This window comes from Patiria miniata, unplaced genomic scaffold (assembly GCF_015706575.1).
Source record: "Patiria miniata isolate m_02_andy unplaced genomic scaffold, ASM1570657v1 HiC_scaffold_20, whole genome shotgun sequence".
In the NCBI taxonomy this organism is placed as follows: domain Eukaryota; kingdom Metazoa; phylum Echinodermata; class Asteroidea; order Valvatida; family Asterinidae; genus Patiria; species Patiria miniata.
In genome coordinates this window covers 33024831-33051575 of record NW_024037059.1, presented here as the reverse complement: position 1 = coordinate 33051575, position 26745 = coordinate 33024831, and the positions used below count along the sequence as shown (strand labels likewise).

The 26745-nt window shown below is 39.8% G+C and overlaps 1 protein-coding gene across 1 annotated transcript; it reads right to left on the bottom strand.

The window, feature by feature from the left end:
* Positions 1-4896: 4896 nt before the first annotated feature.
* LOC119728725 lies at positions 4897-25210 on the bottom strand. Its single transcript, XM_038201071.1, has 10 exons — positions 24821-25210; positions 16565-16702; positions 15085-15264; positions 14052-14321; positions 13411-13737; positions 11439-11624; positions 11103-11252; positions 9998-10219; positions 8400-8490; positions 4897-7884 (listed from the first exon to the last, which is right to left on the bottom strand). The coding sequence occupies exons 1-10, from the start codon at positions 24900-24902 to the stop codon at positions 7290-7292; spliced, it is 2241 nt and encodes a 746-aa protein (XP_038056999.1). The 5' UTR covers positions 24903-25210; the 3' UTR covers positions 4897-7289.
* Between the last annotated feature and the right edge of the window lie 1535 nt (positions 25211-26745).

Sequence of the window (26745 nt, the reverse complement as noted above, 5' to 3'; positions counted from 1 at the left end):
CTCATAAGCCCATGAAATTTCCCCCAGTTTGAATGGGTTTTTTTTCCCCTCGTAATCGTTTCCTTGTCTGTTTTCTTCCATCAATTGGGCGGAAAAGGATCAGCCCTGCCATAGCGATAGCTAGAAAGCCATTGAAGAGGATTTGATGGCGTGTTCCCCCCGTGATAGAAGACCTACGCAAAGGGTCATAACCTCAAAGAAATTATAATGGTCTTCAAAGAAGTCTGGCATGAAGTTCAGGTTTTTCATTTTCATTTCCACCAATGATGCACTGAAAAATTGCCTGAGTTAATTTTATCAAAGAAAGCGTGAAAACTGGAACTACCCAAACTTGGGTTGTTCTATAACCAATTGTTTGAGTAAGAATTTCTGCTAAATTCAACCAAAACTTAAGACCAAATTTAATTTGGTTTTGTATGACTACAAATGTTGGTTGAATTTAACATGAATTATAACCAAAGCATTTGGTTGTAGAACAACCCAAGTTTGGGTAGTTCCAGTTTTCACCCTTTCTTTGGTAAAATTAACCCAGGCAATTTGTCAGTGTGTCGGTGCATGCATAATTCACGGTAAGTTCAAAGGGCCCAAATTGCCTTAATTTTAGACTGAAGATTTTCATATCATGTGCTGGTGGGTGTTCTTCGTTATTTTAAATAGTAAGCCACGAGGCCTTTTCCAACTTGTCAAGAATTTCTTATGTTTTTCCTTATAATCTCGATTTTTGCTACCCCACAAGGGTAGCAAAATTCCAACCAATCGGAAACGACGGAGTCAGCATTCCACAACAAAACCGCAAAACCGCAAAATCAAGTTCGAAAAGGCCTCGTGGCTTCGCAACTCGTACGTATGGAACGCCAAAGCCGCCTTCTATAGTTCAATTTCCTTCCATAATCAATTTCATCATTCCATTCGGCGATTCCATCATTTCGTTCGGCGATTCCATCATTCCATTCGGCGATTTCATCATTCCATTCGGCGATTTCACCATTCCATTCGGCGATTTCATCATTCCATTCGGCGATTTCATCATTCAGTTCGGCGATTTCATCATTCAATTCGGCAATTCCATCAATCCATTCGGCGATTTCATCATTCCATTCGGCGATTTCATCATTCCATTAATCAATTTCATCATTCCATTCGGCGATTTCATCATTCCATTTAGCGATTCCATCATTCCATTCGGCAATTCCATCGTTCCATTCGGCGATTTCATCATTCCATTCGGCGAGTCCATCATTCCATTAATCAATTTCATCATTCCATTCGGCGTTCATCCTTTCATTCGTCCATTTCGCATTTGATTTAGCCATTCTACATATTTTCATTCAGCAATTTCGCCCCTTTTGCACTTCATGCTATTCTGCATTTCGCATTTCATGCAGCTATTTCGCATTTTATGCAGCTATTCCGCATTTCATTCGGTCCGGCAGCGTCCATCCGTACGGAAGCGTTAAAGGGACATAACACAAAGTAAAAAAAAAAAAAAAGTCATAATTAGGACTTATTATTAAGTCATTGTTATGACTTATATCTTATAATAATGACTTAGTGTTAAGTCATAATTATAATATATATCTCATAATTACGACTTAGTATTTGTTAAATCATAATTATGACTTATATCTCATAATTATGACTTATTATTAAGTCATATTTATGACTTATATCTTATAAAAATGACTTATTATTAAGTCATGACTTATATCTTATAATTACGACTTAAGTCATTATTATAACATATGTCATAAATAAGACTTAATAATAAGTCATAATTATGAGATATAAGTCATAATTATGATTTAACAATTACTAAGTCGTAATTATGATATATATCATAATTATGACTTAATAGTCATTATTAAAAGATAAAAGTCATAACAATGACTTAATAATAAGTCATAATTAAGACTTTTTTTTTTACTTTGTCTTATATCCCTTTAACGCTTCCGTACGGATGGACGCTGCCAGACCGAATGAAATACGGAATAGCTGCATGAAATGCGAAATGGCTGCATGAAAAGCGAAATGCAGAATAGCATGAAGTGCAAAAGGGGCGAAATTGCTGAATGAAATGTGGAATGGCTAAATCAAATGCGAAATAGACGAATGAAAGGATGAACGCCGAATGGAATTATGGAATCGCCGAATGGAATGATGAAATCGCCGAATGGAATGATGGAATCGCCGAATGGAATGATGAAATCGCCGAATGGAATGATCGAATTGCCGAATGGAATGATGAAATCGCCGAATGGAATGATGAAATCGCCGAATGGAATGATGAAATCGCCGAATGGAATGATGAAATTGCGAATGGAATGATGGAATCGCCGAATGGAATGATGAAATCGCCGAATGGAATGATGGAATCGCCGAATGGAATGATCGAATTGCCGAATGGAATGATGGAATCGCCGAATGGACTGATGGAATCGCCGAATGGAATGATGGAATCGCCGAATGGAATGATGGAATCGCCGAATGGAATGATGAAATCGCCGAATAGAATGATCGAATTGCCGAATGGAATGATGGAATCGCCGAATGGAATAATAAAATTGATTATGGAATGAAATCGAACTATAGAAGGCGGCTTTGGCGTTCCATACGTACGTGCTGACTTAATCTTTGCTCCAGTCGCTTCGTGTTTTCGCAGCTCCGCCGCTCTAAGCCACGATTGCCTTGGCGAAAGGCTAATTTAATCCAAACAAATCATTGCCCTCCAACTTCGCCTTAAAGGGGCACTACGGCCTGAAATCACCGATATAATTTATGTCTTAGATTGTGTACTCATCCTATTTCAAAGTTCTGGTTGAGAGGAAACTAATAACCTAAAGTCGCACTGTTTCCTGAGAAGAGACGACAAATTCCGGGTGTTTACTTACATATTGTGGCAGACGCATACGTGTTTCCAGCCGTGTCCATTCAATGTACGATACACGTATGTGACACATGATACACCATGGAGCTATGGATAACACACAGCACCAATAAATACATGTTGTTTCTCGCACATCCGCAGAATGCGATGCACTGGTGGGACATGTGCGGCAGGCTTCACGACTAGTACCCAACGGCTCGATTTTTGAGAGTCAAAATGGAGAGTGACCCCGAAATTTGTTCTCGGAAGAATAACACAAAACTGTCAAAAGGATAAATATCCCTTTGACGTATGATGTCTGGGCAGGAAACTGAAGATGAATGACCGAAGCGCGAAAAAACGATTATAAAACGAACTTGCTTTTTTCATTTACGCCAATCTCCACATGAGGCGAATTTCCAGAAACTTGGACGACTACTCGATGCAACATGGGCATCAGTATGTCTATATGCTGATTACACTAGCTGGACCAACTGTGAAATCCATTGTTATTTCCGATTTCGAATTCTGGAACGAAGTTCAAGTATCTCACCATGGAATATAAATGATACAAGTTTTAAAGTAACTCGGAAAACATAATGCAAAATGGAAAGGGTTTATTTTTTAGGAGTGGACATTATAATTCACAATGAACGGTAAAACACGTAATAAGCCTACATGTTGCAAATCAAATAACAAAGGACACGATATCAATTCATTACTTGCAATTGCGGTATCGATTCCAAATACAGAAAACAAGTTTTCCACCCAGGGCCAGGGGTTACCATTGGCAACGAGGTTGAAATGAAGTAAGACTTGGGGACGAGGTTGCTTAAGCCACTGTTTTTGCCAGGCGTAGCCAAGTGGTTCTATTCAGACATGTACTATATATTGCTAGACCTATGCGTTGTGCATGTTTCTATTCAGAAATGGACTAAGCTAGATATATGTGTTGTGCATGTTTCAATATCTATGGGTTTTCTATATGAAATGTCCATCACTAGATCTGTTTTTTTCTTCTAATTTTGCAAGTGGTAGGCTATAACATTGAACATTTTAAGACTGACCCACATGCATATCATGTAACATAGGCTATGTGACCTTCACTGCACTGCGTGATTATCAGGGTTCCGGCTATGCAGACTTGCACAAGGACAGATCCACAACACAATTTTGTGGGGAGCCCCCCCAAAAAGTTGGTCCCCCAAAAAGTGGGTCCCAAAAATTACGGCGTGGGGTTCGGGGCCCGCTTAAGGGCCCCGAAAAAAATTGGATTCTAGATGCTCTGTGGTGCGATCTGAGGCAATTTCTGACCACTTTGACAAAATCGCGTTTTGAGGAAAAGATGGCTGTGTACTCAGTGCCCGCCTTTATTACGACGTCACTTAAAAAATAATATTGGGTTCTTTTTTTTGGGGGGGGGCATGGCCCCCGTTGGCTCCCCCCCCCCCCCCCATATCCGCCCTTGGACTTGCACACATTGCGATATATATGTACATAGTGCACAGGCGTTTGAAGAAACAGTTTTTAAAAAAACATGTGTGACTGGAATGTCGCCCAGTATTCGTAAAAATCGTTCCAATTTACAAATCCGATGCAGAATAGACCATATTACCTGTGACTTCATACCAACTGGTAAACGACAGGCAACCCAACATATTTTGCATGTTATTTTTAATCAGTTTATGTCACCACTGTTAACATGCAGTGCAGAGGAAAGAACAGTTTGCTGAAAGTTGGCATCACGTGACCACAACATCCAATTTGTAAACAAATGTAACATGGTCTATACCACTGGATCCTATGGTACAACACATATAGGGTTGCTGCCCTCATGAGAACATTCCATTATCAGTTGGCGGTTGGGACTTGACAAAATAGAGTTGTTTGAGCGCATCGAGTGGATTGTAAAAAATAAGTCATTAATATATTTTTTTTTAAATCAAGAACTGAACATTGTCATGATTTCCTTTTTCAGAAATTTGATCATCACGTCACACATGCAAACACGAAAATTAATAGCCAAGATCTAATAAGTTGCTTTCCCTTTTGCATATTTTATGCCTTTTTAATACAACGGCGGTCTACATACCTAAATAGTTTTGGCACTTATAGTGATACACCCACAAACAGTACTGAACACTAACGTAGTTTTGGAAATTTAATTACAATATAAAATACATATATAAAATATTCCAGTTGGTATTTTTTTTTAACTTTTATTTTACTTACATCTTGATTACAAAAAAATAAGGTAAGCAGATTATCTAGATTTGATAATCAGTTTTTGATTCTGCTTTTCGGAGATAACACCTCTTGCCCAGGATGACTTGATGATATCGTCATTTTGACGGCACATCATTTTTTGTAAATAGAATACAATTCAGTAGTAATTACTTTGTACCTATTAAAGATGTTCTGTCCGTGCTGTTTTCAAGTTCAACCCGAACAAAAAATGGTTTGTAATCTGCTAACTTTCTATTATGCAAAAGTTATTCACTTTTGAATCAGGCATCGCTGAGCAAATCGGTTTTCGTTTAATTAAAGGTGACTTTCGTTCGAAGGTTTACAAAATTACGGAGATAATATTGAAGAAACCGTTTGTTAACATCTGACATATAGCTATACTTTGCATTTTCTATATATTGTTTCAAGCAGTGAATAAAGCAATCGAACTGTCAACATAGCACCAAACTGGCGCCGCATGAAATTCACTTCACGTGTGGCAATTCACTGTGTAATATCTGGTGCCACGCTGGGTTTCAGATTATGTATGTTACATGTGCGACTGGAATTACGACTAGCGCCTCAACGGCTCGATTTTTGAGGGCCTTAACTGCACGAAATTGCACGGAAACCGCTATTTTCCAAGGTATAATGTGTGAATGTTTATATTCTACGATCTTTCCAAAAATTATCATTTCGTTTTAAACTCGTTTGTAAGCCAAAAAGGCTCATTCCTGTCCAAAGTTCCCTTTTTTATGGAATACTGTTCTTTTCAAATATCTAATTATTTTGCTGCCCAAAAATAATTCAGTTTCCTCAGGATAGACTGACTCTTGCCTCCTTAGATAATTTAGATAATGCCGATATTATACCGTAGATAATGAAGGGATAGGAACCAGTTTATTCGCAGGGAGGATCGGATTGTGCGAAAAGCAACCAAAAGTAAAAGCCTTTTTTTAAGACGGTTGCATTTTTCAAATTGAAATAGAGCACTCAAAGGCAAACCTCGTTAGGAAAGACAAATCTAATTGGTTGAGGAGCAGAGACAGAACATCTTTCAGTTCTCAACAAATAAACTTGAACCCTCTTACCGAATACATTACATTATATACAATGTGCATACAGTCCCACATTAATACCTTTCAATTAAAACAAAACAGGGAAATGCGTACATAATTTCCTCTGTTATTAAAAAAAAGATACTTATTTCAGTATTTTATTGGCATACATATTACAATTTACAGGCCAAAACGCCGACTCATCTACAAACCAACCCTAATGACATGTACATATTATCCTATAGCTGCGTGCACGTGTGCATTTTGAAGTATAAAATATGAACTATTTCGGTTTATTGATACTGGGGTATACGATGCACATTTTCCATTTTCGACAACGTTTTGGACTTTTATACTCACTTATATTACAGATAACTGTAATCTTCAAAGGTTTGTAACAGGAGCGTTTAACGTCGTCGTTATCTATTTTCAACTTACAGAACTTTTGAGATTTCGGTAAATAATCACAAGGGCCTAAAAAGACGACCCCAGAAAATGATACATGGAAATTCCGAAAGAGGGTGCAATTGAATGGACTAAGGCTCTAACAAGGGTCTAACAGCCAAGGGTCTAACAGATGACAGTTGTGAAAATAAGCCAGCCAGGGACGTAGAATAGCTGCAAGTTTAAGCTGAAAAAAAGTTTTGTGACGCAGCTATTATGCATCCAGCTTTACCGAAACGGTGAACGTCGTCTAGCTGCAGCGCTGGCTATTTACTTTAAAGATTTACCGACCATGCTATGTTTTAGCATGGTTTTAGTTCCATACCGGAAAGACAAAATCTTTCTAACAATACAAAAGTTATTCATGTCTGATTGAGACCAAACTAATTTAGACGCTGTTCAGTGTTGGATTCGTTTACTTAACAAATTCAAAACTTTAGCGACCGGGAACATGTCTATTCGCAATGGAGATACATGTATGTTTTTGTGTAAAAGAAACCCAACAGAGGGCTTTTGCGAGGAATGCAAACACCAAAAATAGAAAAAAAAGTGGGTTTTTTTTCTTTTGAAGTACAATATACAACTTACAGGTGACAAACGTCAGGGAAAAAATCTTTGTTGGTGGTAATGACAATACCGAATTCGTAGCCCAACAATGCCATTATTAACATCCTATCTTTGGCCTCGGCTGGCATTGCTTAATACAAGCCCCAGAAGCTGCTCAGACGGGACCTCTGCGAGAATTGTACCTGTCTAGAACCGTAGCGGCTTCCCCTGTCTATTCCATAGGGAGACGGCCCAGATGGCCCTAGATAGTACGCGGCCTGATCCCTCTCAAAGTCGGACACCACGTTATCCAGCGCTCGTACTGCTAACATCTCGTCGTTCTCCAGCATACTGAAGTCGGCCTGATTCGGGCGGAAGTCCATGGACCTCTGACGGGGGAGTTGTGAGGTAGCGGAGAGCGGCGGGGGAGACATAGGCGCCTGACGCATTGGGACCAGGCTGGGCGGACGGCGCCCGGCTCCTGCTCCAGGGTAATCCCTGGTCGGGTGATACACGTCGGAGTCACCTACCATAGGGTCGCCTATATCTCCAAGTGCCGGGTCGGCGTCTGTCTGGGCCCCTTGGTTGACAGTGCCGCCGTCATCGCTCCCAGAGATTATGCTGCTTGCAGCTGAGGCATTCTGCTGGACCGACGGTGCAATGGCCACTAGACGATCTTCCACTGGACTTTCACGTTGTGCATGGGCGCTGTACCCATCTCGTGGTTGTGTCCGTCTTTGTCCAGGCCTACAGACAAATGTCATGATATTAAAGAAAGGCCTTATGGTGAAGAATATCAGAAAGCAAGTTTAAAGTCATCAAAAAATCTATCAAGAACCTCTTTACTAAACAACTCTAAGAACCTATCACCTTTCTGAACAAGAAGTAATCTAAAGTTGTGTTTTTATAGAACCTCATTTCTAGGATATTATGTTTCCCTGCACAGTTTGTACGGGAGACGAACAATTCGGCCACACTGGCTCGCCAGCTCGGAGTGATCATAATGGTCATTGTACTCAGGAAGCAGTGGAACATGTGGGTCTCGGCAAAGATGTTTGGATCAATACTTAAGAGTTTCTTCGTATTTGGATGGCGCTGATGTCGTTCAGCTCAGCTGAAACGGTAAACGAATCAGATTCGATCAAAAATTATTCTAGGCCTATACTTTTATTCCGGGCCAGAGAAAAAGTCGGAAACAAATATTATATCCCCACTTTAATAAAGTGGAATCGTTGACCCCACCGATTGACGGCCATGCTTACCTGGTGTTCCGTTTGGGCTCGTTACTGACAAGCATGAGTAGAATGATAAGAACAACAACGATAAGGGCCAAAACAGCTGCCACGACAATAACTGTGGGAAACAAAAGTAACAGTTTGGCAAATAATAGATTCACTTCCTTGTGGAGATCGCTGGAATGCAGTCAGTGGCCGTGTCACGCACACAGCCCTGTTTGACCTCAGTTTCTTGTCCCGAGGTCAAGCACGCATGGCCCAAAAGCGTACGCGAGATTTTACGAGATTTATTCGAGACTACAGAAAAACACAAAAAGTTCCTGAATACATGCATTGTTTGGCCAAGATGGCTAAATAAGTGAAAAGTTGAAATCGTGTGCTTTATTTGATACCCAAAATAACTGCTTTTGACAAATATAAAGTGTTGTTACGGCCTGTCAAACAAAATCATATTTTTTATCAAGAAAAGCGAGGGCAGACAGTTTTTAGGTGTACATTCGATTCTTTAAAAAGGCCCAAAGAAACGGCAAGGCTCAGTAAATAGAGGAAAGTATACGCCTCATTTTCATGAGAAACACGTGCAGGAGACTTCTAATGTTTGGTCCAAATCGCCGGTTGAAAAATGAAGACTTTTGCGAGATTTCATGATGCGTGTAAACGAACGTAAAGTACGCCGACGTACGTTGGCCTGAAAACATTGTGAATAGCACGTGCGAACGTGCAATGAATGACTTCTTAATATCAAGCAGGCCATACTCGTGCTCGACCAATCAGTGGGCGTATGGGTCACAAGGTCACACCGTGTTTGGGTTCCTCGCTCTATGCTTTACAATGGCGACGATCTTTTCGCGTTGTGAAAAATGGAAGTTGTTGAAACATTAGGTGTACATCGAATTCTTAAAATATTAACATCACGTTCACGAGATTTTTTGTAGATGAAGGTTCATTCTTTCCTTTGATTATCTCAACATTTGGGAGACTTTCGTCGTTCTCGAAAAAAACGGAACTTTCATGGCCTAATTTTTAGTCGATTTGTCCGTGAAACAATATCGTCAAAATCCTTCTTTTTTTTTGAGAAAAAAAATACCTTGATGGATGTATGAAGTAGGTCTTTAACTACCTAAAACGACTTTGTTTGTTTGGATCGGTTGTGGTTTGCCATGAAAAGTGCGAATTTTCTGAAGCCCTTTTTACGGCCATCGTTCGCTGGCCTCGCGTTGCTGTCATTTTGCGTGGACGAGAAAATAGAGCAGCTACGCGTGACACGGCAACTGACTTGAATGCAAGTGTTTCATAAATTACTAAGCATACTTTCAAAGTTCTCTTTTTCAAAACGTGGTAGAAATTCCAAAGTACTCGAAGCTTAGACTGTTTCCATGAATTCTGTAGGCATAAAAGATGCCAGAGAAAAGAACATTCGAAGTTTGGATTCTGGTGTTCTCATATCTTTCACGCATAAGAAAACCCTTTCTATGCATGGAAAACTGGCTATTTTTGGTTTTTGATTCTAACTTTCGTTTCTTTCTCGGGTTTTCCCCTCTTTTACTATTGAAAGACAAACCAATTCCCAGTACGAATGAATGTTCAAACAACTCTCCTAACAAAAGCAAAAGTGTACATCTCACTTGCTATAAGCCATGGCGGTAGGGCCCCTGTAGGCGTGCATGATAAGGCCACGTCGAACTCGCCGCTGGCCAGGCACGTTGCATTGTAGTCGTTTTCGGGCACGTAGGAGTCGTCGCATGTCAGGGTGATCATGTCGCCCTCTAGCACCCGGACACGATTCAGGGAGTCCACCTGACCGTTAGCGACCTCTGGCACGGTGCAAGGTTGGGCATCTGTCGTTGCTGTGAAAACAGTGAAACAGTCCCATTTATACAACACCTGAATAAATCCCTGATTGGTGGATCGTTGATCACCAGTCATTGAATTATTCGTCCCAACGCACGGCGCGGCCGCACCACAAAAATAGAAGTTCTATTACAAGCTGAATATAAGTTCCATTGCACGGTTGCGCTGTAACAAAAATCTGATTCACAGAATGGCAAATTGGCGGACGATACGCGAAAATGTCTGTTTGTTCTCCTAACAGAAATATCAAAACTCTAGGTAACGCTGACGCTGCCAACACAAGAAGCAAATAAGATATGCTGCCATGCTGCCAAACGATTGGATGCATTTGAATATGGTAGTTCTAAACTTGTCCAGAACAGTTTTGTTTTTAAAATACATAGGCCTAAATTGGCTATGAAAGTTGTGAACTGGGTTGTGGAATAGTTTTAAACCGAGATAAATTGAATATGCTGGCTATGTTCCCAACTTGTCGTTCCCAACAGTTTTGAGTTAATCGGATTTGGAAGTGAACCACCAGTTATTGCCATCTGAAAAAGTAGAACTTTGATGCAAGTACCAGTTCACAAGTCAACCAATCAGATGACAAGGCTTTATTCAGGTGTTTTATAAAACATGAATGTTTCACATTTGTGCAATGGAAAGAATAATTTCATTCGGTGAAAGAATGAATACTCCATCTGTCACCTCATGAAATTATTCTAACCATTGCACTCACAAACATTCATTATTTGTATAACGTCAAATATATACATGTATCTATATAAATCTTCAAACGCAATCAAGTTAGTTTGCAGTATTATCTAAAGGACACGAATAGCTATTAAAAGTTTGACAAATAAATACAATAGTAAAAACAGAATGGAAACGAGGCTTTACTTAGAGCGGTACTGATTGGTGGAACAACGGGCCCGGGTGCAGTTGTGGCAGAGTCTCCAGAGGGCGTTTCGCTGGCCGTTGTCCCTGGAACGACGGTCGTTGACTGTGTGCTGTTTGATGGTGCTGTCGGAGGTAGGGTCGTTGGAATCGCTACGACAGTTTCAAAGGTAGAAAAAAATATCATATACGCGGACCATCATTACACATTTCATAAACCCTGTATGTATATTAAGGTCATCGTATTGCGTTTGTTTTGATTTCGTGATCAGAACTCGAATGCCTTTCACTGCCTGCCTCTTTAGAGTCAAGATGAAAAATGAACTCCAGGCTACTCACGTAAGCAGGCGGGTGCCTGGGACCACGTCCCGTCCAGCTGACAAACGAAGGCCTCTTTGTCCCGCTGGTACCCGGCTTGGCAGGTCACATCAACCTCTTCACCGTAATAATACCTTTGAGCTTGGCTATTGTATGAGCCATATGGCACGTTGGACGGCAAGTCGGCAGGAAAGCATAATTTTCCAACTGCAAATAAATAATAATGTAACCATAACTGTCACCTAAACCTCTCGTGAAAAAAATGTATCAGGACTGACCTCACGTTTATTCTTCATGATATGACAAAAGCAAATTTTCAGAAGAAAACAACCACCACTTAATTTCTTACAATAGATTGTGCCTATTTACCTATTTCTCGAGATTCTGCAGGATCATGAATGCCACATCTATACAAGTCAAACAGAATGACTTACTTTCTAGCAGAACCGATTTCCCAAATTTATTACGATAGCTTTCTTATAACTTAGATTGATCGGCCTATTCCAACAATAACACGTTCAAATTAATACTCGGTCAATTAGATTTGATTAGAAATTCAATGCTGCCTTTTACGAACATTCAATCATGTTAGTAATTCAATTTCATTGGTGGGCATTCTGTCGACAGTAAAGTTCAATTATTAAAATTGTCGCTATATTCAGTCGAATTCAACACATCAGGATTCAATAAGCCTCTGTACTGATGACGTCACACTTTGTTTACTTAGAGCGCCTATGGGGCTACGAAACCGTCGTCCCCACCAAGTCCAGGCTCCCATAAGAAAGCACACATGTCAATAAAGTGTGACGCTAACAAAGGCTTATATCATCCATAGGCAAACACTGGTTGTGTGCATTAATTTGTGTGTGTGCTTTAGGACTGTTTTGAAATCTTTTTGTATTTTTCTACATACAAGTAATAGTATGACATTAGATATTTCATTGAGAAATAGGTATTTCATTGAGAAGGTCATAATTCATAGTTGTTGAGATAAAAACAAATCTTTGTCAATGTGTTGTTAAAATAAAAATAGCGGCCACGTTTCATTACAGGCTGGTTGAAGGAAGAATAGAGAGAGCGCCCTCTAACTACAATTAGCAGACACTCCAGGCTTCGAGGCACTGTCTTCTAATTTGAAAGCATTAATGATGCAAAAAGGACCAAATTTTAATAAAGACATTTGACAAAAAAGAAAGAAACATGATCACCCCTAAAAGAAACAAGTCAGGTGTGTTTACAAACACAAATGCCCCGCAACCGTGACTGTTCCCATGACATAACACCACTCTTCTAACATCAACTTACATGTACCTTGGTTACATGGAACGTTCATTGACAGCATTAGTGTCTTCTGTAGGTTTTATATGAATTAATCCCTAATCCCTATGATCTCAGAATAAATACAAGATTTCTATTGTTTTAGCCACTGTGACCTTGACCCTTGACCTTTCGACCCAAAATGCGATAGGCCTATTTGGATTACCAAGAACGATCCGCAAACCAAATTTGAAGTTCACATGTAAAGTATTTCTCAAGTTATCGCGCTGACAAAATTTCTTTTGTTTTAGTCACTGTGACCTTGACCCTTGACCTTTCGGTCCCAAATGCAATAGGCTTCTTAGGATTGCCAAGGACAATCCACAAACCAAATTTGAAGTTCATATGTAAAGTATTTCTCAAGTTATCGCGCTGACAAAATTTCTATTGTTTTAGCCACTGTGACCTTGACCCTTGACCTTATGGCCCAAAATGCACATATTGCAAACATTTAACTTGATAATCTTGAACGCCTATTAACGGAACAGAATGACTGAAATGAACTTGAATGATAAGAGCGAAAATTGTGTGCAAAAAAAATTGAAAGTAATAATACCTAAAGAAAACCCTACTTTAATCCAAAACTGCATGAAATTGAAAACGTGCCGATCAAAATGCACACAATTTTGTTGAATTTTATACTGTAAATTATCTACATTGAGTACAGTGGACTTACATCTGTACAACAAGGCAAATCCTGTATCTCCCGGGGAACTGCCTCCAACTGCAAAAGACACATCGAAGCTGGTGGATGCAGACATTGAAATCCAGGTATCCCGTACGGCATCGCTGCTGCCATAAGTGCCAACCGTGGCACCAGCCGCCTGCAGCCTCACGCTGTCCCCAGTTGCGAGTTTAAAGTACGAGAAAGAAACCACAGCGTAGTTGAAAGCGGCTGGTATCGCGATCGTGTTATCAAAGCTGTCGCCACTTGTGTAAGGCTTTGGAAAATTGGGAGAGGTTTCATATCCACCGTTTACACCGTCACTGTAGCTGTTTTCCGCTATATAAAAAGTAAAAGAAACGAAATGTCAACTTCAATGACAATCTTTTGGTAATGTTGTTGTTAAATCAGCGCATGTACAGTTAAGTGGGCATAAACTCCAAGGTTAAGGTTATGATTAGCAACGGGATTGTTCATTATCCTTATTCTTCTTGGATCCTTCAAACCGCAACCAAGAAGTTTAGGAAGAATGTAAATCCATGACACTACTTTACATGCGACTTGATACCACTTATAAGATAAGGAACAAAGAACGTGCCGATCGGAAACGTTCCCAGTACAAACGCATTCGGTGTTTGGAATAAAGAACTCACTTCTATATATGGATGCTGTTGCACTGCCACCACATATTTCGTCCATGTCTCCAGCGCAGGCCATATTGCATCCAGAGTTGCCTTGCCTGCCGCCACCTGATAAAGAATTACCACAAGAGCATCGCCTGCCCTTTGCCATGCCAGCGAACGTATGTCCTCCATTGCGACATATGTCCAAGCATAACGCGATGTCTATAGCGTCACTTTCGGTGGAGAAAGACGTTAGGGGACCCGTGGCAGAAGACGAGTAGCAACCTTGGTACATAGGGTCTAAGATCAGGGGAAAGAGTCAAGAATCTACAGTCTTTTGAAATCTTTTAGACAGCAATAATATTTTTGTTTGCCATATTTGACGTATTTTTTTGGATATCGGTTTTTTAATTATACCTGGCTAATCCTCTTGTACATCTAACATGAACGAAACGTAAACCAACAGTTATACAAAAGAACTCGAAGGCCTTTGAATGTGCAAATGTACCGTGATGATTCCATTTTTGTAACACAGCTATACAAACATTTGTGGCACGAATGGGACGGAGGTCGCTCCTGGCCCTCTTTTGTGTTGGTCATCGTGTTACCAGAATCTCAGGAATTATTTTGAGATATGGGGGGGGGGGGGGGTGTTAGGTAACAAAAGTCTAGGGTTTGCAAACGGTATAGGGAGATTGGGGGGTACAGGTACCCCTCCGTCCCATATCGTGCTAGGTTTACAATGTATAGACAAAAGAGCTCGAAAGCCTTTGAATGTTTCCCATGATATATCTCATTTTTTAAGATCCTGAATATGTTGTCATTTCAAGCGGTGAATTGTTTTAAATGTATTTTGGACAGCAGTATTTAGAGGAAATCTAATTCTATTTCAGACAAAAGCAAATGCACGACAAGCTTAACAGTCAACAATGTGAGACGTTCAAAAAATGATGGTATAGGCAATCAAAAGCAAATATCAATAAGACTAATAAAGTAACAGGCAGTCACATCTAAAGTAAGGAAAATGAGAGGTAGCTTTGCGTTGGTTTAGTAATCCACTTACAGGCACATCTGACTCCAGCATCGTTGACATGGGAGCACGTGCCCACTCCGTAAGTCAAACCCGTACATTCTAAAAGGCTGTCCTCGCTGCCTGTACACGTGACGTCAGTCAGCCAGGAACCTGCCCTCCCCTGACCAAAGAGGGCGCTCCTGTCCGTCGACATTGCGCCTCCAGAAAATCCTTCAAATGAAATGACATCCTCAAATAGTCTGGTTCCCTGACCCGACAATTTTCCCCGACGCCCAGACGTCTAAATTGTAGGTCAGGCGACCTCCTCGCTTTATCACTTATAACTTTTAATGTTCCGATCAAATTTTTCAAAAACATTACCTGCATCATATGTCATACAGTTTGATAATTATGTAAAAAAACATTGACGAATGTTGACCTGTAATCTTACAAGTTATAAGGACCCAAATATCATCTTAGCAGGCGAAGCCAAAATGGAGACCATCGCCAGATTCAAATAGGCCTAAGTAGCAAAGCTCGCCCCTCGCACGATTTTAGTGCATAATTGATGCACATAATCGTCATTGAATTTTTAGTTTTCTTGATGCAATTTATAAATATTAATTATCAATTTAGTCATTAATTTTTTTGATAAGCAAGATATTTAAATAAAACCCTATTTTATACCCAGAAATACCCGCGCGCTATCCGAGATTGTCGGCGAAATACATTTGGCAAAGATTCATCAGGAATAGTCAGAATCTTTTGGTCTGGGAACCAGGCTAATCCTCAAAGTCAAGTAGATTTTTTTTTTTACAGGAATGAAGCCTGTATCAACTCTCAAGAGATCTTACAATGTTTCCCCCCCCCAAAAAAAAAATATAAAAAATATAAAAACTAACGAAAAGAGACAGTGTCAATAAACATAATGTTAAATAAATTCCAGATTATACTGTAAATGTTGATCTATGGTTTAGTGCGGGTATAATTTTTCCACTTTACGACAGGGGCGTAGCAGGGTCATTTTTATTGGGGGGTAAAATTTTTTGAAAAGGGCACTTGCACATCCGTCGTGAAATGTAGACAGGTTTTTTTCTCGAGACACTTTGCCTCCGTAAAATCAAAAAGCGGGAGGGGGGGGGGGGCAGGTTCCATCTGTCGATGGGGGCGCTGTTCAAAAACCGACAATTATGCACACAAAGGGCCAATATATGGTGCTTTTCAGGGCGATACATGTGCTAAATTCATAAAATGGCACCCTTTTTGGAAAATGGCACTTGTTCAGAAAAAAAGGGCAGTTAGTAAAAAAGTGCACTCTTTACAAATTATTAGGGGGGGGGGTAATCCCGTTGGAAAAGGGCATTTGAATGGAAAAAGGCAATCTTTACAAAATATTGGGGGGGTACATCCCCCTTCCCCCCCCCCCCCCCCCCCCTGTCTACGCCTATGTGCCACATACAACCGCTATGGATAAGCGCAATTGCATTCTGCATACTTGCAATTCAAGGTACTTTTGCGAGAAAATACGAACCGAGTTGTCTGCAGACGACATCGCCTTTCCTCGTGTCCCAGGATGCATCGCAGACGGAGAGCCAGGCACCATCGTGATAAATCTCTACCCGTCCCTGGAGGGCGGTGTTGTCAGCTCCCTCAAGCCTCACATCACCCTCTGTCAAAAAACCCGCTTTTTTGTTTAATTTATGGTTCGCATTAAATTTTAGTTTCACAAAAAAGGTTTTGACATTGGCAATTTGGCATCCAAAACATAAGTTCCGTGACCATTCTCTGGCTAGGATGGTTTGACGATGGATTTGACTTCTATGGACCATTTATAAAGAAATTAGCCCCCCGGTCCCTCCCAAAAATCCCGGCATTTTTCGCTAGGGGGCCAAATCCAAGATGGCCGCCGGCGCCATCTTGAAAAATTAACTTTTGAACCAGAGCACTTAGAATCATGTATGAAGACACTTTTTCAGGTAAGTCGACCATGAGGATTCCGACTCCGACATCAGTTTGACGCTATGGCATCATTTTGACCCAGAAATCCAAGATGATCCCCATTCGATAGAGCAAAAACATAAATTTCAAACGGGAGCACCTAGAATCATGAATGAACACAGTATTTTGGCAAAATCGTTGCGCTGATGCAATTTAAGAAGGTCCTGGACCCATCCAGCATAAATGGAGCGAGAACCCGCAGCCAGACATGATGGTCAATGGTTATTAAGGAGTGAGGTCCGAATGGGATCGAGGGCCATATCAGCTGGTTTTAAAAATGATTAGCACAATGAAGTTCGGTCTTGTTTTAACAAAGCACAATTCATTTTCAGGTTTTGTCCCCACTGACTACGGCAATCATCATAATCATCACACTGCATATATGTTGGGACCAAATTATTCGCTTTTTATATATTTTATATCACAAACACTTCTGCTACTTCTTATTGTTATTGTTTCCTCGGATTAGTACACGCACTGTAATGATGCTGTGGTTTCCCTGGTTTGTGATGTGAATTGAGAACACATAGCTTACGACAATGTCCACTGTTCCATGTGTCCTCCAGTGTGGTAGGCTTTGCGACAAGGCCACCGATCCCATTACCTCAATTGAGATGTGGGAAAATCAAGAAAAAGGCCCTGTAATGGAGCGGTCAGAACAAGTTTTGAGACGTCCACAAAACTGTCATTGCAATAAATGTCCTGTCGGACAGTGTGTCTGTGATACATTTAGGTTGACCTTTTGAAACACCAAGAAACTAGACAAGAAACTTGAAACAGAGCTACAAAAAAAGAAAAAGAGAGGTTGACGAATGCCAATCTCAGTCTTTGTCTATGTCTGTTGTCTAGTTCTGTTGCCCAGCTGCGGCTTCAGCTGCCAAGGAGCTGCAATCGAGTCTGGGGGGGGGGGGGCAATGCATCATAAAACAAAATGTTAATGGAGCTGTAACATGAATTAAGCAAAGCACCCAGAATCAAAGCCAATCCTGATTTCGTATGATCACGCATGGCCAGATTTCAAGAGACACACATTAACCATGGAAGATCAGAGCCTGCAAGACAAAATCGACTGTCTGATCGATCCTGCATTATGATCACCCCTATGCGCTTGAGATCAGATATCACCCTCAAATGTCGTTTGAAATTATGTGCGTAGCTATCAGAATATAAGTGAAGATGACAAACTCTCACGAATGCACTATGCCTTTCTCCATGAGGATCAAACGATCTTCTTTGACCACATCAGAACAGTTATCTTTGAGGAACATAAGCTAAGGGCACTTTAGAGCCTCCTCGGAGATGACAGGATAAACCTTCTCTGTGTGTATGGCTTCCCAACATCCAGGGTCAAGTCACCCTATTCATGCGAGGGCAAGATTGCCTTCCACTCCCATCCTCGAAGGAGACAGAGCGACCTAGACTGTGACGCGTCTGTGGGGGGAGGGTGGTTCTTATGTCGAAGCAGCACTGTCCTCCATCGGTGTCAGCATAGCAGATAGCAACTGGTGCACAATGTGGCTGATTGGCATAGGAATGAATAATCAAACTCGTTCCGTAGGCACCGAGGGTCAAGAAGCTAGAGCAGGAGGAGAAGGAGTTCTGCTTGCAATCTGCTTTGCGTGGGAAGAGGGGGTAGATCTGTCCCCGAGCACTCCCCCTCTCACCTCTCTCATCACACAGTTTGTCATAAAGCTACCAACCACATCTGCCAGAAATGCCACCGTCACCCTTCTCGGGATGACTTACAGCAAGGAGCTTATTGACTCTTACTACAAGCTGGGCATGGGGATCAGCTACCTAAATGTGCTTCTCCTCTCCAGGACCTTCTTAAATTGCATCAGCGCAACGATTTTGCCAAAATACTGTGTTCATTCATGATTCTAGGTTCTCCCGTTTGAAATTTATGTTTTTGCTCTATTAAATGGGGGTTATCTTAGATTTCTGGGTCAAAATGATGCCATAGCGTCAAACAGATGTCGGAATCGGAATCCTCATGGTCGACTTACCTGAAAAAGTGTCTTCATACATGATTCTAAGTGCTCTGGTTCAAAAGTTAATTTTTCAAGATGGCGCCGGCGGCCATCTTGGATTTGGCCCCCTTGCGAAAAATGCCGGGATTTTTGGGAGGGACCGGGGGGCTAATTTCTTTATAAATGGTCCATAGAAGTCAAATCCATCGTCAAACCATCCTAGCCAGAGAATGGTCACGGAACTTATGTTTTGGACCCAACTAACATTGTGTCAAAAAGACAGTGACTGAGAAATATCAATAAAATATGTGGCTTGCTTCATTAAATATAGGTTTTCCCGGACAATTTCGGAAAATGTGCGTTTGAATTTGTAAAACATAAATTCAATTTGGCGCCGAGTTTGAGAACGACGTACATCCTGGTTTCATTTTCGCAGTAACTAGCATTCGATTTCATTTTGCATCAATCAAATGAATGAATGTACATAACGTTTCATTTAAGGGATTACAAATACGTGATTAGGCTTTCGGTTTGACGTATGCGTTGCCAATTATTACGAATGTGCAATCCAATTCGCAGAAAATCGATCGTCTATAGTGACACAGGCTGAATTGAACATTCTTTTTTATTTGTTACAATTTAAATTCGCATTTTCTGCATTCAATTTAAATAAATTATACAGGCCTATACAAATCATGATACAAGTTTGATTCATTAATTAATGATTCATTAATTAATCAATGCATGCCTTATTGATCATTAATGTGTTTGTTCTTATATACACGCCTATGTGAAATGTAGGCAAATAAATTGTGTAAATGATATATAATATGACCAATATGAAATTACTCAAAATAATCTTGTAGCCATATCATTGAGACGGTAAAGGGACACATCACGTGTCATGTTACATGGGATCTGCATGGGGACTTTTTGACTATTCAAAAATTCAATCATTTAATCAACCATTCCTCAAATGTTACTTTAACACATAAATGAATTCCAATGCTTGACCAGGCATACGTTAAATAACACTGCTATGGAAATCGGCTGCACATTTAGCGAAAAAGATTGATGATAAATTAAAAGGAAAACAGGATTGCAGATGTGCCTTCGATTTCGCGCTAAAATGAAATGTCAATACACTAAATGCAGTGCACATTCGGGGAATCGTAAGCTGATTTTTCACGACTGAATGCACTTTCACGGAAAAAGAATTATCATTTGTTAAATAGAAACAGAGATTTGGAACGTTCATTCTATTTCGCACGAAAACGAATGCTTCTTTTACAAATTCGTGTACACGTTTTCCGAAATTGTCCGGGAAAACCTATATTTTTTTAAAATACAGTCGGCTGTACGTGTTATCGAATACTGTAGTAACTGTGAACATTTCACGTGGCATAGGGCCTACTCCTTCACAGGATATTCCTATTCAATAGAAACAACACAAAGTATTTCTAATGTCCATCACTGATCATTTACCCATACGCATTGATAAATACCCTGGAGGTTCCCTTACCCCTTGAATGAACGAAATCTTGCAAGGGATAAAAGACAAATCTCACCATTCTCATTGCAGAAAAAGACTTATTCATTTGTCATACACACACAAAATGTCTGACGATAAAATAATGTTGCAATCAGTGAATAATGTTTCAATCTTCATTTAAATTTGAGTGCCTGTGTGTACAAGGTAAGTAAAAAAATACGAAACCAAATGTCGGGACTATTGTTTTAAGTGAAGCTCTGCATGTAGCACTTTCAAAATCTAGGATATGAAAGCCGAATTCATAAGCTTTATTTTAGTATACAAGAGTCATTCAAATCACTCATGTCCTTTTCAAGTTACGGAATTTTAAACACAACCCCCGTTTTAAAGTTCTGTCCACGGATCACAAAAAAGGTTTGCGTTCTTTCAGCAAAACGAAAAACAATTCACACACATCCCTATGTGCTTTGTTTTCGTTTTGATGAAAGAACACTAATTATTTATTCCTACGGTGCTTCTTAAGACACACCGTTGGAAATGCCTTCTTTCGTTGATTTCTTCAAAATGAGAGCTTGCCAGCAAGAATAATTTCACAGGGAGTTTAGTCACCTTACTATCTTTCAACCAGTACGTTTTTCAAAACTATTTACGCCAGTTACTTTTTTGGATAGCTGCAAATGATGGACTCCGGCTTTAATGGATTGAACAAGTTCGAAGACACCATCCCCCCCCAAAAAAAACCAAGAGATTATGGTTGTTTGTAATACGTCAATGTTTAAAGATTTCTTACACGTCAATTTGGGGATTCCTTTGAACTTATTCAAGTTCCCCACATGAAGCAAGCCTTAGCCTATTTTTTGCCCAATTCACGGACTAATGAACCTCATTGTCGATTCAACTATCGAACTTTATCGTCTATTCGGACTATCGAACCTTCGGATTATCTAACATCACTCTATATCTGGACTAATGAACACTTCGGATTATCGAACCCTCGGACTAATGAACCTTTGAATTAAACGATCCTTTGGACTATCGAACGTGTGGACTATCAAACCTTTGGACTATCAAGCGATAACCGTCATCAATACCTAGAATCTCATGTAAAATTAATATATGGAAAGATGATTACATTTAAAAGTTATATCAGGGGCATAAGACAAAGGACAGATTTTCGCTCTATAAATTTCTAAGCCGTTCCCTTGACTGTTCTTGATAAAGTGGCGCACACATCTAAGGGGAGTGGACATGGCCGTCCTTACATTTCATATAGTGGATTGATAGCTGTCTTATTCAATATTCCGAACATGAATTATATCATATCCTTCAATGCATAGCGCCTCCCCAGTTCAGGTTCTGTCATACGTCACGAACGTGATGTATTTGGCCGTTGTTATTACATTTTTTTTCAATAGGTATCCACTGATGCATTACAAAACTCCACTCCATACCTAAAATTCTTTCCTTTATTATGTTAATACATCGGCCATGGCTTCATGGTTGATATACGGAATTCATAAAACGGTACTTTCATTTCTGGTTATTAGGGAAAACGAGATTATCTCTTCGGGGCGAACGTAAAACTGAACTACTGCATATTTCATGGTACAAATTGTGTCTGATTAAAAAATATGAGTGATGAATAACATAATTCTGATGAAATATATTTACATTAAAACATTTTAAGCAACTTTCAATGCGTTCAGAAAATTGTGTAGTTCGAATTACATGTAAATCAAAATTCCCCTATATTGGAGAGAAAACCATCAGTCAATATCTGTGCTGTATTATGACTTGAGTGGGTTTGTTTCTGTAGTGCGAGTATTCTTGTTTTAGTTTAGAATTTTGGTTTAGGTATCTTTTGTGAAAAAAGTAAAAACCGTTAATTAAAGGTCATGAAAAATTGGGCTACAAAACGCGCTTTGAACGAGATGATGATAATCGGAAATAACATTTAAAAGTAGGATATAACCATCCACACAACTATCCTTACAAAACTGGGCGTTTCTGTGTTATTCCTGTATTATGCATGCGAGAACGAATTTCGGGGTACACTTTTGCGACCCCATAAATTCGAGCTGTTTGGATGCTAGTTGTGATTTCATTCGTACGCGTAAAGTGTTCGCCTTTTGCGGACGTTGAAAAAAACCACATTTTTTTGCATTAGTGTTTAGTCACCGCGCGCTGTTCCCGATACACACAACGTGTATAGCGTACACTGAGAACGACACGAAAAACGTATTCGTACTCCGTCATGTCCGATGTAAACAAGCGGTTTTTTTTCGTCTTTTCTCAGGAACGGTAAGACATTAGGTTGGTTTCCTTTCAACCAGATGTTTGAAATAGGCTAAGTAAACAATCCAAAACATAAATTTTTCGGGGATTTCAGGACCTAGTGCCCCTTTAAGACGTTGTAATTATATTACCGAAACACTTAAATTCAAATGAAGGTGGTACAGTATAGTTAAAGCTTCAGGGATTCCATTTCCTACCTTTTAAATAAAATTGTCCCATAAAATTCACAGAGTTTACGCAAAACAAGTTGAAAAACCCTTGTCCGTTTTACCGTCCTTCCGTTACCGACCTCATTAATTTTCATAATTCATGAACAAGAGGTATTTATGCCCTCAAAAAGTGGGGAAATTGAAGGTAGCATTACAGCAATACAATTGTGACATTTGTGTGCTGTAACTAATAACAGTGTCTGTGATACACACATTTGAAATTTTGTTAAATGAGTGAAAACGTCCTTCCGTTACCGTGGAATTGCCCCATACATGCTAGAAATAAGGTATTGATCGAAATATCTCTTATTGCATTAATAACAATCAAGGTTTAAACTTTACCAAATTTTTTGACTTCTTTGTAGTATAAAAATGTTTTTCACTTTACGACACGATTTCTCAAAAAATGTTTGATAAAATTGGATTTTCTTTGTTAATTTCTTATACTTGAATGTATAATCTGTAATAAAAATGTGAAACTCGGTTAAAAAATAAAACTTTTTTCTTAGCCATGTCCATCAAACCGTGGAATTGCCCATTAGATTCATGAATCAGATAAGTGGCATGCCTTCGCAATATAATATCACATTAAAATGTCATGTTATACATGTGTACAAGGGCGGATCCAGGGGGGGCCAAAGGGGGCCATGGCCCCCCCCAAAAAAAACGAAATCAATTTTTTTTTTTTATGTGACATCGCAATAACGGCAGGCAATGAGTACACCACCATCTTTCCCTCAAAAAAAAAAATTGGTTAAAGTGGTCAGAAATTGCCTCAGATCGCACCACAGAGCATCTAGAATCCAAAAAAATTTCGGGGCCCTTAAGCGGGCCCCGAACCCCACGCCGTAATTTTTTGACCCACTTTTTGACATCGCAATAAAGGCAGGCAATGAGTACACCACCATCTATTCCTCAAAAAAAACATTGGTTAAAGTGGTCAGAAATTGCCTCAGATCGCACCACAGAGCATCTAGAATCCAAAAAATTTTCGGGGCCCTTAAGCGGGCCCCGAACCCCACGCCGTAATTTTTTTGACCCACTTTTTGGGGGGACCAAAAAATGTTTTGGCCCCCCAAAAAAATTGTGTTCTGGATCCGCCCTTGCATGTGTATTTACATTTTTATTATAGCAATATATCAAATCTTGTTATTAATTAAAAATATTTAGCATCGCATAACATTGTAGCATTTGACCAAAAAAAGGCACTATGGCTTACTTTTTGGTGTATATGGCAACTAAAACAAAACAAATTGGGGTTTATTTTGGGGGGTTTTTTCAGTTGTGTTCCTTTTATTTGTAATCATTTTGGCGTTGGAACTAGGCAAGGAGTAACTTGAAGAAATGTTAAGAGGTTTCGGCAATGGTATTTACCAAGGAAACAACAAATAGGCCTAGGGTGGCTACATGTCTAAAATGAGAGGTGCATTGTACCACATTTTTAAAACAAATTCAATGAAAACTAGACTTTGCAAATGGAGTTATTTATTTCACCGGAATTTATTCAGACCTGTCGCAAATGGAATTATACAGTGAGTGTAGTTTTAAATGTATTCATAGATTGGAAATCACTATCTCGTTGTAACAATCATCATCCAAAGTTATTCTTAAACTAAACCCATGAGATGGGGATGGAAACGTCAATCTGATCGACTACCGTCGTACATGGGCATGCAAATTTAAAACGTGAATTACAAATTTAATATAAGTCTATACAGAATACAATGGCTAAAACTCATGCAGGATTGCTTTTGATATTGTATTAATGGAATACGGGGGAAATGTAGGGTAAATCTTATAATATACGTTTGAAATGTACATACCGACTGGCGATGACAGAACTTCCGGAGATGTTGACATGAGGAGGAAAAGTGTCAGAAAATAGGTCCCACTGTGAGCTGTCATGGCGGTCCTCTGCTAGCTTTAACTCGTATCTTTTCGACAAATCGTCTCCCGTGATGAACTATTCCAATGCCGATACAAAATGTACTGAGAAGGATCAAGCCTACATCAGAATAGCATCTCAATATTCTCGATTAATGGTTAACCTTGTTAATGGCAATCTTGATGGGTGGATGTGGGTGGAAATGGTTCCCATAGACCTACATGTACATTTATCCGTAGTACATCTGCATGACTCATAACAGGACAGCGTATAGTACGGGAGCATGGTGGGTACCGAACGGGCGCGGCTTACACCCTCTCCTTTGTCGCGTGTTCAGCCATGCGTGGTTGTAAATACAATGCACTAACAGTTCACTGCCCAAAGAGTAGACTTGCAAAACGTCTCTTATATGCCGTTGAAAGACCTATGGCAGCGTAGAGTTCTGGAATTTAAGTTTTACCGCTGAGGGCGTAATTTGCACGAAACCAAAGCGAGACTGACACAACCATTCGTTTACTAAATGCTGAATAAAAAAATCAAACAGTGCTCAATATTGAAGTCGCTCATTGTTGTTTTTCATTAGAAGTGACTAAACTTATGAACTTCACATTTTCGCGGGAAGTTCGGAGAATGAAATTCGAAGGACGAATTCTTCAATCCTCATATACGTGTATTTTCCTCCTCAAATTCTAGAGCCCGTTTGGGTGAGGTCGAACGTTTGAAATGTTAAATATTAAAAGTTAGTCAGAGAAGCATAGCACTAAAAAAAATGGGAGGAGCCAACATGAGAAGACATCAAGCTAAAGAAGGGGCGGATCTTAGCATTTGAAGGGGAATGTATATAGGGCTGGTTTCGTATAAAATTTAAATTCCTATATGTAATCTGGATCTTTCGCATATTGTAATGTAATGTCACTGTTCTAAAAATCTTCATTTAGATTTGCGCAATACAACCAATAAGACTGTATTTCATTGAGTCCGAATTTCACACTACACCGCGGTGTATTACAGCGGGTCAAAGTCTACAAACGATGGCCAAGGAGTGAGGCGAGTTTAAAGTGTGAAAGGGGGTATAAACTGTAAAAAATAAAATATATTTGATATAGTGGATATTTTGCCGGAGGTAATGCCGGCAAGCTAACGTTTACCAAGGGTGCACACCGGTAAATAGGCCAAAATCCATCCGCCGAGCTCATGATATAACAGTTATATTCTCAAAATAGTCTATATTAGAGAGTTCTGAGCGCCATAAAATTGGGGAATTGAAGAGATATGGTAAAGAACCTCTGGCCCGGACTTGGGGCTTCCAATTCTGATCATTTTGGATGCTATTGGGCTCGAAAGTGGCGCTATTTTGCCATGTTGTGGAGGGATCGTTTTTCAAGATGGCTACTTTTCCGCTTTGGGGAAAATAGGGGTCGTCTTCTTTGGGTGAGAATATCTCGAAAAGTCAATGGTCAACCCACCAAAAAAATGAAAAGAAAACGAAAGATGACACGTTGATCATCATTTTTCTGTGCAGCTTGAATACCTGTGAGAGTTCTGAGTATTTTTAATAAGAGTTTTGAAGTATGGGCATTTAGCACTAGTGTCTATGGGAATTTATTTGCAGGGTTGCATCCCTAAAGGTTTGCCGGCGGCAATCCATATCAACAGAGGGCGCTGTACTCTTTAAGATAGGGCTGAATTATAAGATGTATTAAATTCCCATTAAAGGGAATATACAGCATTTGCAAACATCGAAAAATAAAGCTACTAGTTTTTACGAAAAACCTTACTAGGATGTTGGTAAATGACAGTCTAAAGCATCCCGTATAATTATGGCACCTGGTGTGAAGTCATTTTCAAGAAAATGGTATTTTT